Raw genomic sequence first — 17,586 nt, 5'->3', positions numbered from 1 at the left:
AAGTTAATACAATTTTTAAGTTGGTCAGAGAAATACATACATGGGTGCAAATAATATTTTTCTACAAAACCCATTTCAAGCAACAGTTAAAATATGTGTTAACTATGCAAACAATAAATTATATCCAGTATGTACAAACATTTGACTGGGATTGCAAGTATATGTTGTAATTGAATTTTCTGTGCATAATCCTTACCAATTTTATATATTTATTTGTTAGTTTTTTTTATGCTTAAAGATGTACAAATGTAAAGAGAAAGTAAGTTCTAAAGTAAATGTATGTTGTAAACGTGTAGATGTTTTTACTGGAAAACAACTAAATTAATTACATTTTTTACTAATTAATAAAATGTTAGTTGTGTTTTCAGTGTTTAATTTCTTAAGAAATGGTGTTGAATATATTAACACATATGTTACTGTATATATTTAAAGCTTGGTTAAAAGTACTGTATGTTTCTCCTGTGTCTGCAGGACTCAATGTATGATCGGACACAATGGCACTCTGTGGCGGAGCAGCAGATCTGTTTGCAGGAGGAAACACGCTTTCTGCTGGAGTTCCTTCACTCTGATTCTGTGTCTGCACACACTGCATCTATAGAGCACCTGCAGCAGGTGGCCAGAGTTCGATTGTGCCTGGATATGGCTGCTGACCTGCCCTTTAACAGAGTGCCTAGTGCTGGTAAATGCTTTAGTGTTTGCTTTTACTAGCCAGGTGCTTGACCATGATTTTTTTAAATTCTTTAAATGTTTTTATCAATCAATCAATAAATGCATATTAGATGAGCAGAGCTAAAAGTGCCATTGGATGAATAAATAAGCAGTATTGCAGAGTATCGCATATCAGCATGGATGTGATTTGCCCGTAGGCATGAAGCGACAGGCTGTTTAAATGCAATATATTAAGTGTGATTCCATTTATACAACAGATCGATGGGAAAAGTAAGTAAATAAGAAACAACCATGAAGTGTCTTTAAAAAACCATTTTGTTTCAAATCTCTCTTCCATTCTTCAGCTCAATCTCATATTCACAATAAAACATTAGTTTGAATGTCCGCTGAGGAAAGCAATATCTTTGTCGTACTATCCTTTCATCTGTTAAGGGTGATTTCCATTTGTTGACTCCGATTACAAGCTGTTGTTGAGAGTAAAAATAAGTTCCTTGTTTACATCAGCGTTTCAGTCTCTTTCAATATAAAAGTCTTTACTGCTGATTCTCGTGTCTCCATCTAATGGCATAACAATGTAAACAAAATCACCTTAACTTGCACACCATTTCTCAATGCCAAATACTATTATTAAATACTACTATTATTTATATCAAATATTATTTGTTGAATAAAAATATTTAATAAAGTTGCCAAGCAATTCCGTCAAAAGTACAAATGAATGACAATTAAATGCATTTCCCACCATCAGTTGAAATATGACCTGGGCAAGTTCATAAATTCAACAAAGAACAACAAATGCTTATCACTTGCCATGAAAGGTTAGAGCACTTTGTATTAACTGAAACTGAGAAAGTAGTGTATCATATTTGAACGTTTTCCCTTGATATTGATAATGTTTCTCATGGTTTAGGTGCACAGGATGATCCTCCATCCATTACCTCAGCGTTTTTGAACAGTGTGAATGATCTATGCTGCCAGAGCAGTAATGACTGGTACAGGGTTTACCTCATCAGAAAGATCTGCAGCCTTCATGGGGTTGAATATGTCCAGAAACTTCTGTCACAGAAAGAGTTCAGTTGGCTGTTTCCTCAGGAGATTCTTAATATGGTGGGTTTTGGTTGATTTACTTCACAATGCTGACATGAGTCACAAGTATTTGTGCTTTAACTGCTACATTTGTTTCTCTTAGAATCAAGATGACAACAAAATTGACCACTATGTAGCATGTGGACTGGACTACAAAACTATTAGAGATGCAGTAACCAAAGCCATGATGGATTGCAACATGAATGAAATACAGAAAGCGATTGAGGTATTGATATGCTTATTTACACACACATACACACACTATGTATGTCCCAAACATAGAGAGCCACATAGGGCAGAATTCATCTGTATGCCAATGACTATCAACATAATTTTTTTTTACATCATTTGTGAAGTTTCAGTTGGGATTGGATGCCACATTAGACTGTAGCGAGACTAGGTTTTGGAACAGAGCTATTGTGTCTGTCTGGACACTATAATTAAATGCTTAAATTAATTAAATGCTATTTCTCTTCCTCACTCTGATAAATTGTTTATTTGCTTTTATATTTGTTTGAAGCATTGCAAAAGCACACCCATGAAGAAAGCTGTTTATCTGCTAATGGCTTTGTTCAGAGAAGTCACCTTCCTGTACAGAAATGGAAACCCCAACTCGGACCCTAAATCTGAGGTAAAAACACAAACATATGCTACACAACAAAACATTTGTGCTTTACGAATCTGAAGTACTGTGACATGGTTTTGGAAGAACAGTATGACTTAATGTTTACATCAGGCTTCCTAGTAAAATGGTCATGATTAAAGGGCTCATGTCAAATAGGGATGTCCTTGATATTTTCAAATAAAAGACATTCATTTACAAAGAAAACATACTGTAACTAATGGAACTCAAAACTTCCTTTTTATTCCAACAAGCATTTAATACACAGATGACGCTGGGTTCACAGATTGCATGTTGGGTGATCAGAATTACAGTGACATAATAAGGAGAAAGCAAGATGTATACTATTATTTCAAACGACAGGATAATGGGTGCTGGAGTAAAATGTGGTATGTCAGACCAAGTGCTGTTCATGGCTGTGTGTGTAGCACCTGTCACTCTGCTAATTTTTTGAAGATTTAAAAAAAATTAATGTGTGGCGTTTATTTTTTAAAACGATATGTGATCATTTCAGACTCATTGCTTCATCAAAAGCTTTATTAAGGTTTGATCCCTTACATTTCATGGCTGAACATCAATAATACTGTATATACTTCAAAAAAAAAATGATTTTAGTTAACACAGCACACAAATATTTAAATAGACTTATTAAATATTTAATAACAGATCATTATTAATGTAAAAAAAAAAAATTGCCTTTATGAGCAATCATCTCAATGGCAAAATGTGTCCCAAATGACCTGAATTTACCCTATTTACACTTTTGTGCAGTTAATTTATTAATCATTTGTTCATGTTTTTGCACTACTCAACCTAAAGTTGAGAATATTCATCATTTGTAAATGTTTATAAATGTTTACTATTGATTCAGGACCTTTATAGGCCTTGGACTTAATGGTTGTAAAAAGTCTGTGTAAAGGATGGTTAATTTAGTTAAATGCTTGCTAAAGACGCAACACATTGTTATTTGCAAAACATGTTTTTATTGCCTTAACACTTAGTGGGCTATATCCTTAAACAGTGTATTCTTTGAATCATAGAACAGGAGAAAACAAATCAGTTTTTTTCATGAAAATACTTGATTTATGTATATAAACAGTTTGAACAGTGTTCTCGTATTGTAGTCAAATTGTCTTTTTTGTACTTTCGGCCCCCTAACCAACCCATAAAGTTACCCATCCCACCAAACCTGGCCCTAAACTTTCCTGTATCACACTCAATATTAACAAACCCTTAAACCTACCTATACCACCTGATCATTTCCACCTTCAATACCCACAACTTAGGTGCCCTAGAGCAAGTCACCAATCCCCTAAATGCTAATTGAATATATATTAACATAATAACACACATTGTACAATGTTTGTTAATGATCAATACTGAAAGTTATGTTAATATGTCACCTTTTTGATAAATGTATATCCCTATGTCTGATATTCATGCATTTTTTGTTTTCTATAGCAACGTGCTGGCCTTGAAGATTTTATCAGAAGCACAGACATCTTTGTCAATGATGAAACAAAAGCATTTGCTAAAGGACTGGTGAATAATCATCTACATGCTCTGCGTGCACAACCTCAGATGTCAGGCAGAGAGCTGCTTCTGATGGAGGTTACAGTTCACATGGCTGCAGTCCTGCTGTGTGGAAATCTGCCTTTACTGGAGCCACTGCAGCAGCTGGCACTGTCCCCAAACAACATGACGGTATGAACCCTTCACGTTATGACGTCATGGAGTCACATGGTGGCTAGAGTGTTTATGTGATATTTCTGTCATGTTCTCCTTACAGGCTTCATTCATTCCAACTATGCCGGACGACATGTTGGCTGTTGCCCAGCAGGCCATAAAAGGCCCGAATGGCTTGAAAGTCCAGTGGTATTGTGAGTGGATTCTGTGTCATGCAAAATTCAAGATTTGTCAAAATTATATACACCTGGAGACCCAGTAGTTAATGCCTGAGCAGAAAGGCCACAATAAATCATGTAACACAAGAAGCAGAACTTCATGATTGGAATTGTGGTAATATAGGATAATACAGTGGGTACGGAAAGTATTCAATTGAAGGGGGTCTGAATACTTTCCGTACCCACTGTATATTCAAAATGGTTTCCCAGGGTATTACAAAAAGTAAATAAATAAATAATTGTACTGTTATTTTGGGTGTCTTTTCAGTTGGGAAAATTAAGGCGAAAAGGAAAGTCATTTCAGAGGTGGAGCAAGATATTTCATTTTTTTTTAATGAATATAAGACAAAGTGCATATATGAATAAAGTAACACTTTATTTTAAGGGTCCAGAATTATGCATTAGTTAAGCATGAACACACTAGTAATTAATGAATAACTTAACATATAGTAAGTTATTCATTCGATAAATAAGCAAAATTAAGCTAGCAATTAATGATTAACTGAATGTACAGTAAACAACTTTTAGCCATTATTTACGACTTGGCAAACCATATATTATTTTTGTGTAATAATGCACTTGCGTATATTTCAGTTATTTACCATCTATTAAGTTAACTGAACAATATGAAGCTAGTAATTGTTTAAGTAGTGCTGGTTTTACATTTACATTTAGTCATTTAGCAGATGCTTATAACCAAAGCGACTTACAAAGGAGGACAATAGAAGCAATCAAAATCAGCAAAAGTGCAATGATATGCAAGTGCTAAAACAAGTCTTGGTTAGCCTAACAGGTGTATTAGGTGGCCTTTGTTTTTGAAGGAGTTATGGTTGATGAGCCTAACTGGATGGTGAAATTGTGATGAAACGATGGGTTTGCTGGAACCACAAGCAGTTCTGTCTTGGCAAGGTTGAGTTGAGTTTTACAGTTATAAATTGCTAAAACAGTGTAATAAAGACAATTTGACCCCCTGTTCTAAAGTGAAAGTTATGTCCATATAATTATTGGACTTATTGAGTGATATTCAAGTTTATTGACTAGAAAAAGCAAATAATAATCGCATTGTTACGTAGGTATTAAGAGGTAACTTTTACAGTCACAATATATACAGTATATATATACTTGTTCCTTCGGATAGATGCTAAAATGGACGTATTGGCAACATTTAAATGTAAACATTATTACGTTTTACATCTAAAAAATGTTAAATAGTTGCAAATCTTTTATATCATAAAATATCTTTATAATTTAAATGTTAAATCCCTAAACCCAACCCCAAACAAAAACAAAACCATTATACAGAGAATATAAAAAGAAGATATAAAACATAATGGACAGAAATGTGTAAGAAAATAACAATTTTAGTAACACTATAGCATTGAGAAGATATTTTGAGCCGCTAACCCCAATCAAACCTCTAAACTTAATAACCATAACCATTTTTTAAAAATTGACAGTTATGAAGAAAAACATAACAAACAAACAACTGTAATCACAATATTTAATTTATTGCCAAAATGTCAAAAGCGGTACCTAAAGCCGTTCAAATGATGATGTGTTGCAGCCGCAGTCGCGGTATAATAGTTTTATATATGAGGTACAGAGAAGAATGTAAGATATTAATCGACAAAAATTATATCCCGCTTCGCTTCACTCATTTAAACCCAACCAGGTGAGAGCCAATGAGCGTTTGATATTACTGCCATAAAATGTGTTGTTTCAAGCTTTTTGGCATTTTTGAATTCATAACAACCGCGGTTTAGACGTTTACATCGCTGCTGAGAATGGAGATGAAGATAGCCGAATAAAGGCTTGAATTTGGATCTGTTCATCTCAATCGTATGGATTCCAAAGATGCGGATTACAGCGAGTGAATTATATTGATGTCGTTTGTGAATTTATATTGCGTTTTGGTGTATTTTGTGTTTTTTTTGTCAGTCACAGCATAGGACTATACTGAGAAAACGCCTTATGTGTCCCACGGCGAACAAAACAAGTATTAGAGGATAAATAATGGTTAAACGATTACAGAAATGTTACTCATTTTAAAGTTTTATAGTGTAGTCTTGTTTAACATTATGTAATCCTTTAAAACGAGCATTCTCGTGAGATCATGTTGCATAGTAACTGATAAACAAACTTATAGTGTAAATGAGAATCGGATCTTTAGAACGGAGTCAAATTTTCTTTATTAATATTGTATTAGTGGCAGTTTAGCCATAATTATTGCCTCATTCTAGTCAATAAACTTGAATATCATTCAATAAGTGCGATAATTAATGTGGATATAACATTCACTTTAAAAACGGGGTCAAATTGTCTTTATTACACTGTTTTAGCAATTTATAACTGTAAAACCAGCACTAATTAAACATAATTACTAGCTTAATATTGTTCAGTTAAGTGAATAGATGGTGAACAACTGAAATATACACAAGTGCATTACTACACAAAAATAATTTATGGTTTTCTACGTTGTAAATAATGGCTAAAAGGCATGTACCTTCAGTTAATCATTAATTACTAGCTTATTTATTGCATGAATGTGGACCTTTCAAATTTTTAATAAATAGTAAATAATGGCTAATATTCATTTATTAAGTGTTAAGTTAATCATTAATTACTAGTGTGTTCGTGCTTAACTAATGCATAATCATAGACCCTTCAAATAATGTGTTACCTATTAATAATAATGAAGTAAAAAAAATAAAAGAAAACCTTTTTCAGAACTTTTTGACTGATGCAGTTTTGTTTTGTAATATTACACAGACCAATAAGGTTTGTAGGATTATTGTTATATAGACTTGCAGGATTTCTAATCAGATACGAAATATCCTAAAACTGATTTTAGCCAATAGAATTGCTTTGGGAAACAAGGGGGTGGAATTTTGACAGATCCTTGGCATTGACAAGTGGTTCTGTATTTGAACATTTCTACATCCTGTTTTTAAATCAATTCTTAACATCTTCTTTTGTTTTTAACAGCCTGTCCTAATGGTCATCCATGCATTGTTGATATGGTAGGGTAATTTAATTTCTATGATTCGGCATAGCATTAACTACATACATTAAAAGTCGCAGAACACAGAATTAGTTTTAATTTAATATGATCAAATTGTTATGATTTTTGTCAAATTAAAAATTCATTCTCTTCATGCATCTGTCCAGTGTGGTCTGCCCATGGAGGTTGGCCGCTGTCTAGAGTGTAATGCAGAAATAGGCGGCATAGACCACAAACCTGTTGACGGCTTCCAAACCATGCAGATACAGTGAGTTACTCTTGCGCCAAATGCTTGTTGTTATTAATTTATGTGTTTTTTAATTCAGTTTAGTTTATTACCTGGCAGTCTGAAATATTTGATTCTGATTGGTCATTCACCATATAACTTGTTCCTCTGTATGGATTTCTGGGAACACTTTACAGTCAGGTTCAATTTGGAAACGTTAGTTATGCATTGGGTATCATGAACTAATAATGAACAGGATTTTTTATAGCATTTATTAATAAAGATTAATTGTAGGTTATTAATATAATGATACATTAATGCAAATTTGTAAAGCTCGAAAAGAAAAAGGATTAATATACGTAGTTTAATCAAAATTAACCAAGATTATTAAATGCATTGATGTTAATGTATAGAACCTTTTTCGTAAAGTGTTATTTAATGTCTTTACAGAACTTGTGATTTTCTTTTTTTGGCTGAAAATTTCCCTACAAAATGGTGCTGTATCTGTTTTAGTGGTAATTGTTTATTCAGTTGTTTCATGAGTTTGAGGCAATTGTTCCTCTTTTCAGAGCGGACCGTACTCAGTCTGGACACATTCTGAGTGATGCACAACGTCGTGACCAGCCTGACATGCAGGACACTAAGAATATGTCACCTGCTCCCTTCGCTCTTCTCAGACTGCTCACACACATGTGCATGCTGCTGGGAGCTCAAAACAACACACAGGTATTACATTCTTTCTGCCCGTTTATGGTTTTGTGACATGCAGATGTGGAAACAGTACTAAAAAATATACTCAAGTAAAATTCCAATTGCCTTCCAAAATATTTAGTGTGAGTTAGAGCTTCCAAAAAATTGTTGAGTATACTAATTAATATATTAATAAAAAATATATTGCCCCTGTGTGCTCCATGCAAAGAGCTGCCATTTCAGGGCATATAGTTTCCTAGTGGAGGCAGCTCCAGCATTCAGGATAGTCTCAAAACGTTGTTTTAGAGACCAGAGTTTATGACTTGGGCTTCCTCAGTGGGTGGTCAGTCAAGCACCATACCTGAGACAGAAGATCTTTCTAGATAAGATTCTCTCATGGAGTGCTGTCTAGGAGAGATAAAAGGTTCAAAAACGGGTTTAATCTCAAACTTAATGGTAGGGTAGGCGATTTTGGACCACCCTCCCAGGATAATCAGTCTGCAAAGCCACGCCTCCTCCAAAACACATGAATGCGCACAGGCAGACTAACCAGCGATGCGAGGAGAGATGGCGTGCGCAGAGGTATGCAAATACATATTTTGACAGGCAGGCAGGACAGCCTATCGTAATGTTCTGACCGAACATTTTGATTGGACGAGCATTTTATAGCATTTTAGTGGCATTCATTCTAAAAAACATAAATGTCAAGCTAAAATGAATGAATAAAAAGCAGTTTAAGTTCTTTTTGCTGTCATCTGGTAAATATGCAAGTGCTCCCGCCGGCGCCTTTGCCGACCCCAGGCCGTTAACTATAAACAAATAGTTTGCAAATAATTTGTACATACTTTATAACTGTATTGTTATTATAAAGTGATACCCATGTTTATTTAGACAGAATCATTATTTCTATAAATTTTTCACTGAACAATGTGATCTGATGAGCATTAGTAAAAAATAACTAAACCATGGTAATAAAACACACTTTAGATATGCTATGCTACGTTTCTCTACGTGTACGAAATTCAGTACATCAAATATGTTAAAGGGGTGGTTGATTGCGATTTCACTTTTTTAACTTTAGTTAGTGTGTAATGTTGCTGTTTGAGCATAAACAACATCTGCAAAGTTACGACGCTGAAAAGTTATGATGCTGAAATGGAGATATTGTCTTTTAAAATTATGGCAGTTTAATGCCTACAGTTACGGCTGGTAGGGACTACAACGAGCTTCTTCCCGGGTTGGTGACATCACTAACCCTGAAATTTACATAAACCCTGCCCCCGGGAACACGCAACGAAGGGGACGAGGCCATGTTGCGCTGCTTTAGAGAAGAGGAAGAGTGTTGCCATGCCGTCAAAACTAGGAGTGCACAAAAAAAATCTTTTTCACATACTGTAGCTACGAGAAGCGTTAAACGTGGATGTGCACGCGGTTGCTGTGGTAGCAAGCAATACTTGCTGGCAAACACTTGTTACTGTCACAAATTAAACAATTACTTAAAAAAAATGCTACAGTGCAATCATGTATTCTGCTGTATTGAAGCTTTAATCAGGATATATTAAAATATAACATAACATATTAAAAGCTAACATAAGTAGTAGCATTTACAAATATCAGCCTATCTAAAAATATGAGACAACAACAAACAAAAAAACACACCGTTCTGAAACGTCCTGTAAGAGCCGTGCTTGCTCAGGTTCTGCGCGATGCTCTTTACTAATATTCTCATTCAGGCTCAAATTGATAAGCAATATTGACGACACCATTGTTTACAACACAACACTGGAGCACATGCCACTGAGGTGAGGAGCATGACGTTTCTGCACACTAGAGGCGGTTTAGCGAATCACAACACACTGGACCAGCTAACCAATCTTGAGCCCATTGTGTATTTCATAAAACCAGAGTTTCAGCAATTTCCTGTTTCATTGCATTAATAGCATGCTTTAGCAAATTAGCTAAGTGTTGCTAGCATGTTTCTAGCATGTTTCCAGTCTATTTAACACTTGCTGACGCTTTTTAATATGTTGCTAGGAGTCCATATGTCACTTCCTGTTGCCAGTAGGTGGTGCTATGACTATAATCGAATATGGGCATGTAGATGTCTTCAGGCCAGGACTCTTATCAAACGTGAAGTCTTCGCAATTTAGCATCGCAAAGGCCTTATGATTACACTCAGCAAATTTGAAGATGATCCGATTAAAACTGTAGGAGGAGTACATTAAAGTACAAGGCCTGAAAATGGCAAAAACTGCACAAAAGTCACAGATGAAATTCACAATGGCTGACTTCCTGTTGTATTTAGGACTTCACTCCAAGAGACATTTTTGTCAAAAGTAGAAACATATCTTTTCTACCTTAATGTGATATACATTCAATTAAAACTAATTTGTAAAATTAAAAAATAATATATATATATATATATATATACACACTGCAAAAAATGTTTTTCAAGCTTAGATTTTTTTGTCTTGTTTCCAGCCAAAATATCTCAAAAATCTCAAATCAAGAAGGAAAATAAGCAAAATAATCTGCCAATGGGGTAAGCAAAATAATCTTATTTCAAACAGAAAACAAGATTATATTGCTTGCCCCATTGGCAGATTATTTTGCTTGTTTCAAGCAAAAACTCACTTAATTGACAAACTCAATTTAACAGTTTTTTCTGAAAACAACACAATAATTTGTACTTGTCTAGAAAATACTTCTTGATTTAAGAATTTTTAGATATTTTGGCTGGAAACAAGACAAAAAATCTAAGCTTGAAAAGCATTTTTTGCAGTGCATATATATATATATATATATATATATAGGGTGGGGACTTGGTTCTATGGATCAGTTGTTGATTGAATTTTAAGATGTGGGCTTTGCACTCAATAATGGAGGCAGATGTGGACTGGAGCCCTGCATACATCACCAGAGAGAAGACTGTCCAGTGACACACCAATTAGACATTATGAGATTAACATCTTTAAAAAAAAAATGAACACATGCACTAGGGGTGTAAGAGTTCTCAGGAAAAAAACATACTGTTTGCTACACATGCATTTGTATCCTGATTATTTTGTGCTTTTGTTTCTATTTATTTATTATTTCTATTTATTTTATATGTCTCCCTCTAGTTTTTATGTTGGTGATTTTCTGTATAGAAGGTTTTTGCCAGTGGAATTTGGTGAGAGAAATTTCAACATTGGTTGATAATGCAGTTGTGTTGTACTGCGTTTTATTACGTATAATTTGTGACTTTACCATCATGCTGCTTTCAAACTGTGCTTCTTTTTTTATAATATCGAAAGTGCTGCTCATAACATTTATATTTTGGCACACAACGAAGAGCATACAACTATGTATATTTGTTCTTTAATTAACTAGCCCTGGGTGAAGCATAATGATGCAGGTAAAATATATTTCTAATAATTAAAAAAAAGTGAGAAAATTGAACTGTGCATGCACAAATCAATTGTTCACCAAAAATCAATAACATATTACACTTAGATTATAGATAAGACATGGGTGTCCAAACTGTAAACTCTCCAGGACACCCCTGAGATAGGGTAACTTAGTGAGAGCAACTTTAACTATCTTCATTCCATATTCTTGCATGTGTCTGTGTAGAGTGTCATGCAGATCATCAAGCCTGCTGTGCCGGATCCCGGGCCATTCCTGATGGCCCATCTTTTGAAGGACATGGAGCAGCTGATTAGAGCTCTGGGTAAAGGAGTGGATGATACGATCAGTACCATCCATTTGACCATCCACAGTCTACTTGATCCCCATCAGGCCAGCCAGTGTAAGAGTTCCCAAAACTCAACTTACATTTCCACATGCCATATTGATCTCCTGCCACATAAATTCAAGAAATGTTACATTTTGTTATCATTGACAGGGCCTGCTCCTTATGATAAAAACCTTTCCTCTAAAGATGCAAGAAATGGATGGGAAAATGCCATGAATACTGATGTCATTACACATCAGCTGAAGGTGAACAACATGCTTTCTTTTAGTGTATTATGTATCCAGTATATTTAATGTATCATGTTTGATTTTGCATTTTCTCATGTATTTCCATGACATTATGTCTGAAATGGATAGACAATTATTAACAATTAAAAAAACACTTTTTTCATTATTAGGTAGTTCTACAGAATTTAGTGTAACTATGGGGGCGGACCTCTGTCCCTCTAGGGGTAAAATTGTATACATTTTAAAGTTAAATTAATCAGTCTGGTGCACGTCATGTAACAGACTCAGGCTTGATGTTGGGTTTGAATCTATTTGCAGAAGTTTATTGAAACAGTAAATCCAAATCAACAGGCATATGGATGGTCAGAAATACAGGTAATGGTTGATGATTAAGATAGTTAGTCCAGACAGGCAAAAAGCAGTAATCCAATAAACGTGATCCAAGTAAACAGGCACAAGGGAGAGAATTTTATCAAATCCGATTCCGATTCTACTTATTTATTCCGATTCTTAACAATTCCCAGTTTCGGAACCAAAAAAATGAATCAAACATTTAGATATCAAAGATATTTATTGTTTTGTCTATTTTTGCAAAAACATTTAGTAGCAGCTGAATACCATGAACAAAAAAAATCAGTAAAACAGGAGAAGTAGGAATGTAACAATTCACTCAACTCACAATGAACAATTTTGGTTTCACAATATGATTATTGTAACAAAATGTGATTTAAGACCAATTCTAAATGAAAAAGGTGTCCTTTTATTGTTTCTCGGACAAAATTCTGCACATTTCTGTGAAATTTATATATCTTTAATGTCAAGTAACAAAAATAAGTTTTAAAACAAATCCCAAATCAAATAAATTAATTAATTACTAATGCAAATAAAATAAATCTCTTCATGTAATAAAACTAAGGCTTTGCCTGTGCTCTTTCCTAGCTTGGATTTTTTTTAATTTTTTTTAAGAAATATCATGTCCACATTTTCCAGCAGAAAATGCACTTGTACAGAAAATTTGAAGCAAAAACAATGGTCTGACTTAGCTCTGACAAGCTTTGTGAAATTGTTCTGCATAAAACTACGTAACAGTAGACAGACTGAATGAGACCCAAATTCACTCTCTGCCAGCAGGTGGCGCTTATGGAACAACAGTGATACTGAGTTTCCTTGGTTACCACTGTAAACAAAGCAGCGCTACGCTTATAAACACAGAAGAAAAAATGTGCATACAGGAATTGATAGGGGGTATTTTTTTTTATTTTTTACTTTTCTTTATTGTCTAGTGGAAAAAAAGTGGAAATTTGTCAAGACCAATACACAACAACTCTAAAAATAAAATAAAGAAAAAATCCAATACAATATAGACTCAAAAAAAACTTTAGCATACACATACATATATACATTCCCATATGTACATATATCTGCATACATATTAATATTCATGTATCAGCATTTAAAATTCTAACTGCAGTTGGCAAATTGACATCTGATACACATTTGTAATTGCCCGAGGTTACCTAAAACTGGCAGTGCAAAGTGTGTAATGAATCCTCTATAATAACTAAAGCTTTTTGTTTAACTTTAGTTGTATAAATATCATTTAATTGTTTTTGTCTTTCCCTCATATATTCCCTCGCATGCATCAAAGAACAGTTGCCAATCAGTTCCATCAAAACAGTCTCTAAGTTCCTCTTTACTCTGATCTGTCCACAGTTGTATCTCTTTAATCACCGGTTTCTCGCGTTTAAGCTTGGCTCGATATTTGGGTAACAAATGTATAATATTTTGATCTGACTTCCCGAAAGAGGGGGCAGCATACAGCCTTATTGCCATCTGTTATATTGACGAAACATTTGTCCAGATCGAGTGGGACATTCCACATACTGATGGAGTGTAGGCAAATGTCTTGATAAATCACAAGAATTCACATCTCCTAGAATTAAAATCGGTTGGTCAGAAGAGCATGCCCCAGAGCATTTTTATAACTATTCGCTATACTATTTCCAGCTTCCACATTGTCCGGTCCCATCACATAAATTAAAATAACGGTGATCTGTCCAAATTCCCATGGTAGATAAAAGGTTCTAAAGTACATGGACAAGAGCTCATAATTTGCAGTACACACTTGTTTCTTCCTCGTTTCTTCTTAGATGGATGCTTTTTTGCTCCTTTGTCCTAGGATTCCTTAGCAATTCATTGCAATCTTCCAGTAAATTAATCTGTAGGAAGCCGGGTTGTGACTGTGGTAGAAGAAGCAACAATTCCTGGTGTAGGCAAGGATTCCATTCATAATATTAACTCCTGAGCTGGCCGCAATTAGGAATGTTGCCAAACATACCGCCAACCAGACCATAAAACCACGAATCTTCATGTTGAGTCAGTAGAATATCTCGTATCACTGGAATGTTGAGTCAAAAAAAATGTTAAATTAATTAAGATAACTATATAAAAACAATAAAAATAAAAACAAACAAAAAGACAACACGTGAAGCACTGGGTCAGCAGCAGAGCTGCACCCCAGAAATGTAATTTTACAACAAGTATCTGAATCCTGACCTTAAGTATCCCATTCCAGAATTGGAATAGGTTTTCGATTCCCAACCCTACACAAGGGTCATAACAAGAATCTGTCATAAAAGCAATGGGAAAAAATGCTCAATAAGACTGGTAATACTTTGCAATGTGTTTGTGGAAAGCACAAACATGGAGTGGGGGAAAACAATCCTTTACCCTGACTGGAAAAGCATGGCGATAACCCAGTATGGTCTACACAGAATTGCTTGTGCCACTCGACAGAGCAAGATACATAGAAAAACTGAGCTGTATTGGGCCGGACTGTCCATACAGTATCTGTGACTGGGCAAACGACCCAATGGAATGGCCAGAGATGTCGTTTCCCGACATTTTTTGTTACTTAATTGAGTCTCCAGGTAAAAGACAACTAACATTAGATCAGGGGTCAGCAACCTTTTGGGCAAGAAGTGTCATTTTTCAGTTTTTTTAAACAGTACATAATCATTTTTTAACATTCAGATAAAAATCTGTATTTAATTATCATAGTGCATAATCTTAAAGTTTAAAAAAAATATTTTAATGTTTTAATTAGACTTTGAATACCATATTTACAGTGTGACTCTACTGAACACCACTGTATGTGTGAATATTGTTGTTCACACAGAACCATCATTGTTATTTGTGTGGGAAATATACTTAAGAATAACCAGCATTTATAGAGGTAATTTATTTATTGCTATGAGCAACAAATGCAGAAAAAACATCTCAGGTTACGCATATAACAATAGTTCCCTGAGAAGAGAACGTCTCGGTTACGTATGTAACCCTCGTTCCCTGAAGGAGGGAACGGAGACGTCACGTCGGTGACCGACGAATTGGGATCTCGCTTCGAGAGACCAACCTACTTCGAGTGTAACTAAACGAGTCAATGCACATTGGCAGCTCGTCGGTCGTATGGTTGAGCAGACCCGGAATGTGAATGGCATGAAGTGACCTCAGAACCTTCCGAGGTGGCGGGTGAGTTGCGACATGCGATGGGAGCGTAGACCACTTGCACGTGCTTGCCTCGTAAACACCCTTTGAGACGGTTCAAGGCAAGGCGCACCGGTAACAACTCTAGGCAATTGATTTGCCAGTGCAGTTGGGGGCCTGTCCATACCCACGACACTGCGTGCCCGTTGTACGTGGCACCCCAGCCGGTGGTGGAGGCATCCGTGTAAACCACAGCATGCCTGGAGACCTATTCTAGGGGCACTCCGGCCTGGAGGAATGTAAGCTCTGACCATGGGGTGAAGGTTTGGCGACATGCCGGTGTAACTTGGACCCGGTGAGTGCCGCGCTGCCATGCCCACCTCGGGACTCGGCCATGAAGCCAGTGATGAAGCGGTCTCATATGAAGCAGCCCTAGCGGCGTAACTGCCGCTGCAGCTGCCATATGCCCCAGGAGCCTCTGAAATAGTTTCAGTGGGACCGCCGTCCTGCCCTTGAATGAATTCAAGCAGTTCAGCACCCACCGTGCACGTTCCTCTGTGAGGCATGCTGTCTGTTCGACCAAATCCAACTCCATACCGAGAAATGAGATCCTCTGCGTCTGGGAGAGTTTGCTCTTTTCACAGTTAACCCGAAGACCCAACTGGCTGAGATGCCAGAGCACCAGGTCCCTGTGCTCGCACAACTGATCCTGAGACTGTGCTAGTATAAGTCAATCATCGAGATAGTTGAGGATGCGAACACCCTGCTCTCTTGATGGGAACAAGAGCCCCCTCTGCGACTTTCGTGAAGACACGGGGGGACAGGGACAGCCCGAAGGGCAGGACCTTGTACTGGTGTGCACGTCCTTCGAACGCGAACCACAGAAATGGTCTGTGGCGCGGAAGGATCGACACATGAAAGTAGGCGTCCTTCAGGTCGATCGCTGCAAACCAATCTCGGGGACGGATGCACCCGAAGATGCGTTTCTGCGTCAACATCTTGAACGGTAACCAGTGAAGGGCCCAGTTCAAGACACGCAGATCCAAGATTGGTCGTAACCCACCGCCTTTCTTGGGTACAATGAAGTAGGGGCTATAAAACTCGTCTTCATATCGGCTGGACGGACCGGCTCTATTGCATCCTTCGCCAGTAGGACTGCAATCTCTTCACGCAAGACAGGAGCATCGGCCACCTTCACTGTCGTGAAGCGGATGCCACTGAACTTGGGGGGACGCCGGGCGAACTGAATCGCATAGCCGAGGCTGATGGTCCGCAGAAGCCAGCGAGACGGGCTGGGTAGCGCTAGCCAGGCACCCAGATACCGTGCAAGTGGGACCAATGGAACCACCACCGTACTCGCAGTGGGGCAGCGAGATGGAACACAGGGACCCAACTCGGGCGGCTTGTGAGCGGACCGAAGAGGGGTCTGCGTGTGCGGTGCAATGCTTACCTGGTTTCACAGGTTGGCAGAGGGTGCGTGAGTAGGGCCTTTGTTGACACTTTCGAACCACCCGCTGCTGGCGATGGAGGAGGATGAGTGTGGCCTGCCTACGCCCGGCTCCACGGTGCTGCTTGGCTGGAGGCTGCTGCGGATGCGGCGCTGGAGCGGGGGCGGATGCAGGGGGCCACCCTCGGCAATGAGCAGGCTGGAGCGCTGCGGCCAGCGGATGGGTGGAGGCAGCAGCTGCCCGCCGGGGCAGGATGTGTCGAATCGCCTCAGTCTGCTTCTGTGCAGTCGAAAACTGCTGGGCAAAGCTCTCGACTGCATCGCCGAAGAGGCCGGTCTGGGACACGGGCGTTGAAGAACCGTACCTTGTCGGCGTCCCTCATGTTGGCCAGACTTAGCCAGAGATGGCGCTCCTGGACCACGCGTGGACATCCCACGACCCAGAGAACTTGCGGTGACCTTTGTCGCTTAGCGCGCGAGGTCAGTAGCGGT

At 37.4% G+C, this 17,586-nt stretch overlaps 2 protein-coding genes across 2 annotated transcripts in view; both read left to right on the top strand.

Annotated features, from left to right (window-relative positions):
- Nucleotides 1–17,586, top strand: part of LOC107680187 (gastrula zinc finger protein XlCGF57.1-like) — a 964,523-nt gene that overhangs the window by 78,993 nt on the left and 867,944 nt on the right. The gene's annotated exons all lie outside the window — the stretch shown is intronic.
- Nucleotides 1–17,586, top strand: part of LOC107680181 (E3 ubiquitin-protein ligase rnf213-alpha-like) — a 100,144-nt gene that overhangs the window by 61,775 nt on the left and 20,783 nt on the right. Inside the window, exons 46-56 of the mRNA XM_016475966.1 lie at nt 472–679; nt 1,580–1,776; nt 1,859–1,981; nt 2,276–2,386; nt 3,839–4,081; nt 4,167–4,257; nt 7,267–7,301; nt 7,450–7,550; nt 8,078–8,234; nt 11,814–11,988; nt 12,085–12,179. Of these exons, the coding sequence (XP_016331452.1) occupies nt 472–679; nt 1,580–1,776; nt 1,859–1,981; nt 2,276–2,386; nt 3,839–4,081; nt 4,167–4,257; nt 7,267–7,301; nt 7,450–7,550; nt 8,078–8,234; nt 11,814–11,988; nt 12,085–12,179 (1,536 nt within the window). The remainder of the gene's footprint in view (nt 1–471; nt 680–1,579; nt 1,777–1,858; nt 1,982–2,275; nt 2,387–3,838; nt 4,082–4,166; nt 4,258–7,266; nt 7,302–7,449; nt 7,551–8,077; nt 8,235–11,813; nt 11,989–12,084; nt 12,180–17,586) is intronic.

The sequence above is a fragment of the Sinocyclocheilus anshuiensis genome, unplaced genomic scaffold (assembly GCF_001515605.1).
Source record: "Sinocyclocheilus anshuiensis isolate Anshui unplaced genomic scaffold, SAMN03320099.WGS_v1.1 scaffold492, whole genome shotgun sequence".
Lineage (NCBI taxonomy): Eukaryota > Metazoa > Chordata > Actinopteri > Cypriniformes > Cyprinidae > Sinocyclocheilus > Sinocyclocheilus anshuiensis.
The sequence above is the reverse complement of the archived record's forward strand: the minus strand, read 5'-3'. Positions and strand labels throughout refer to the sequence as shown.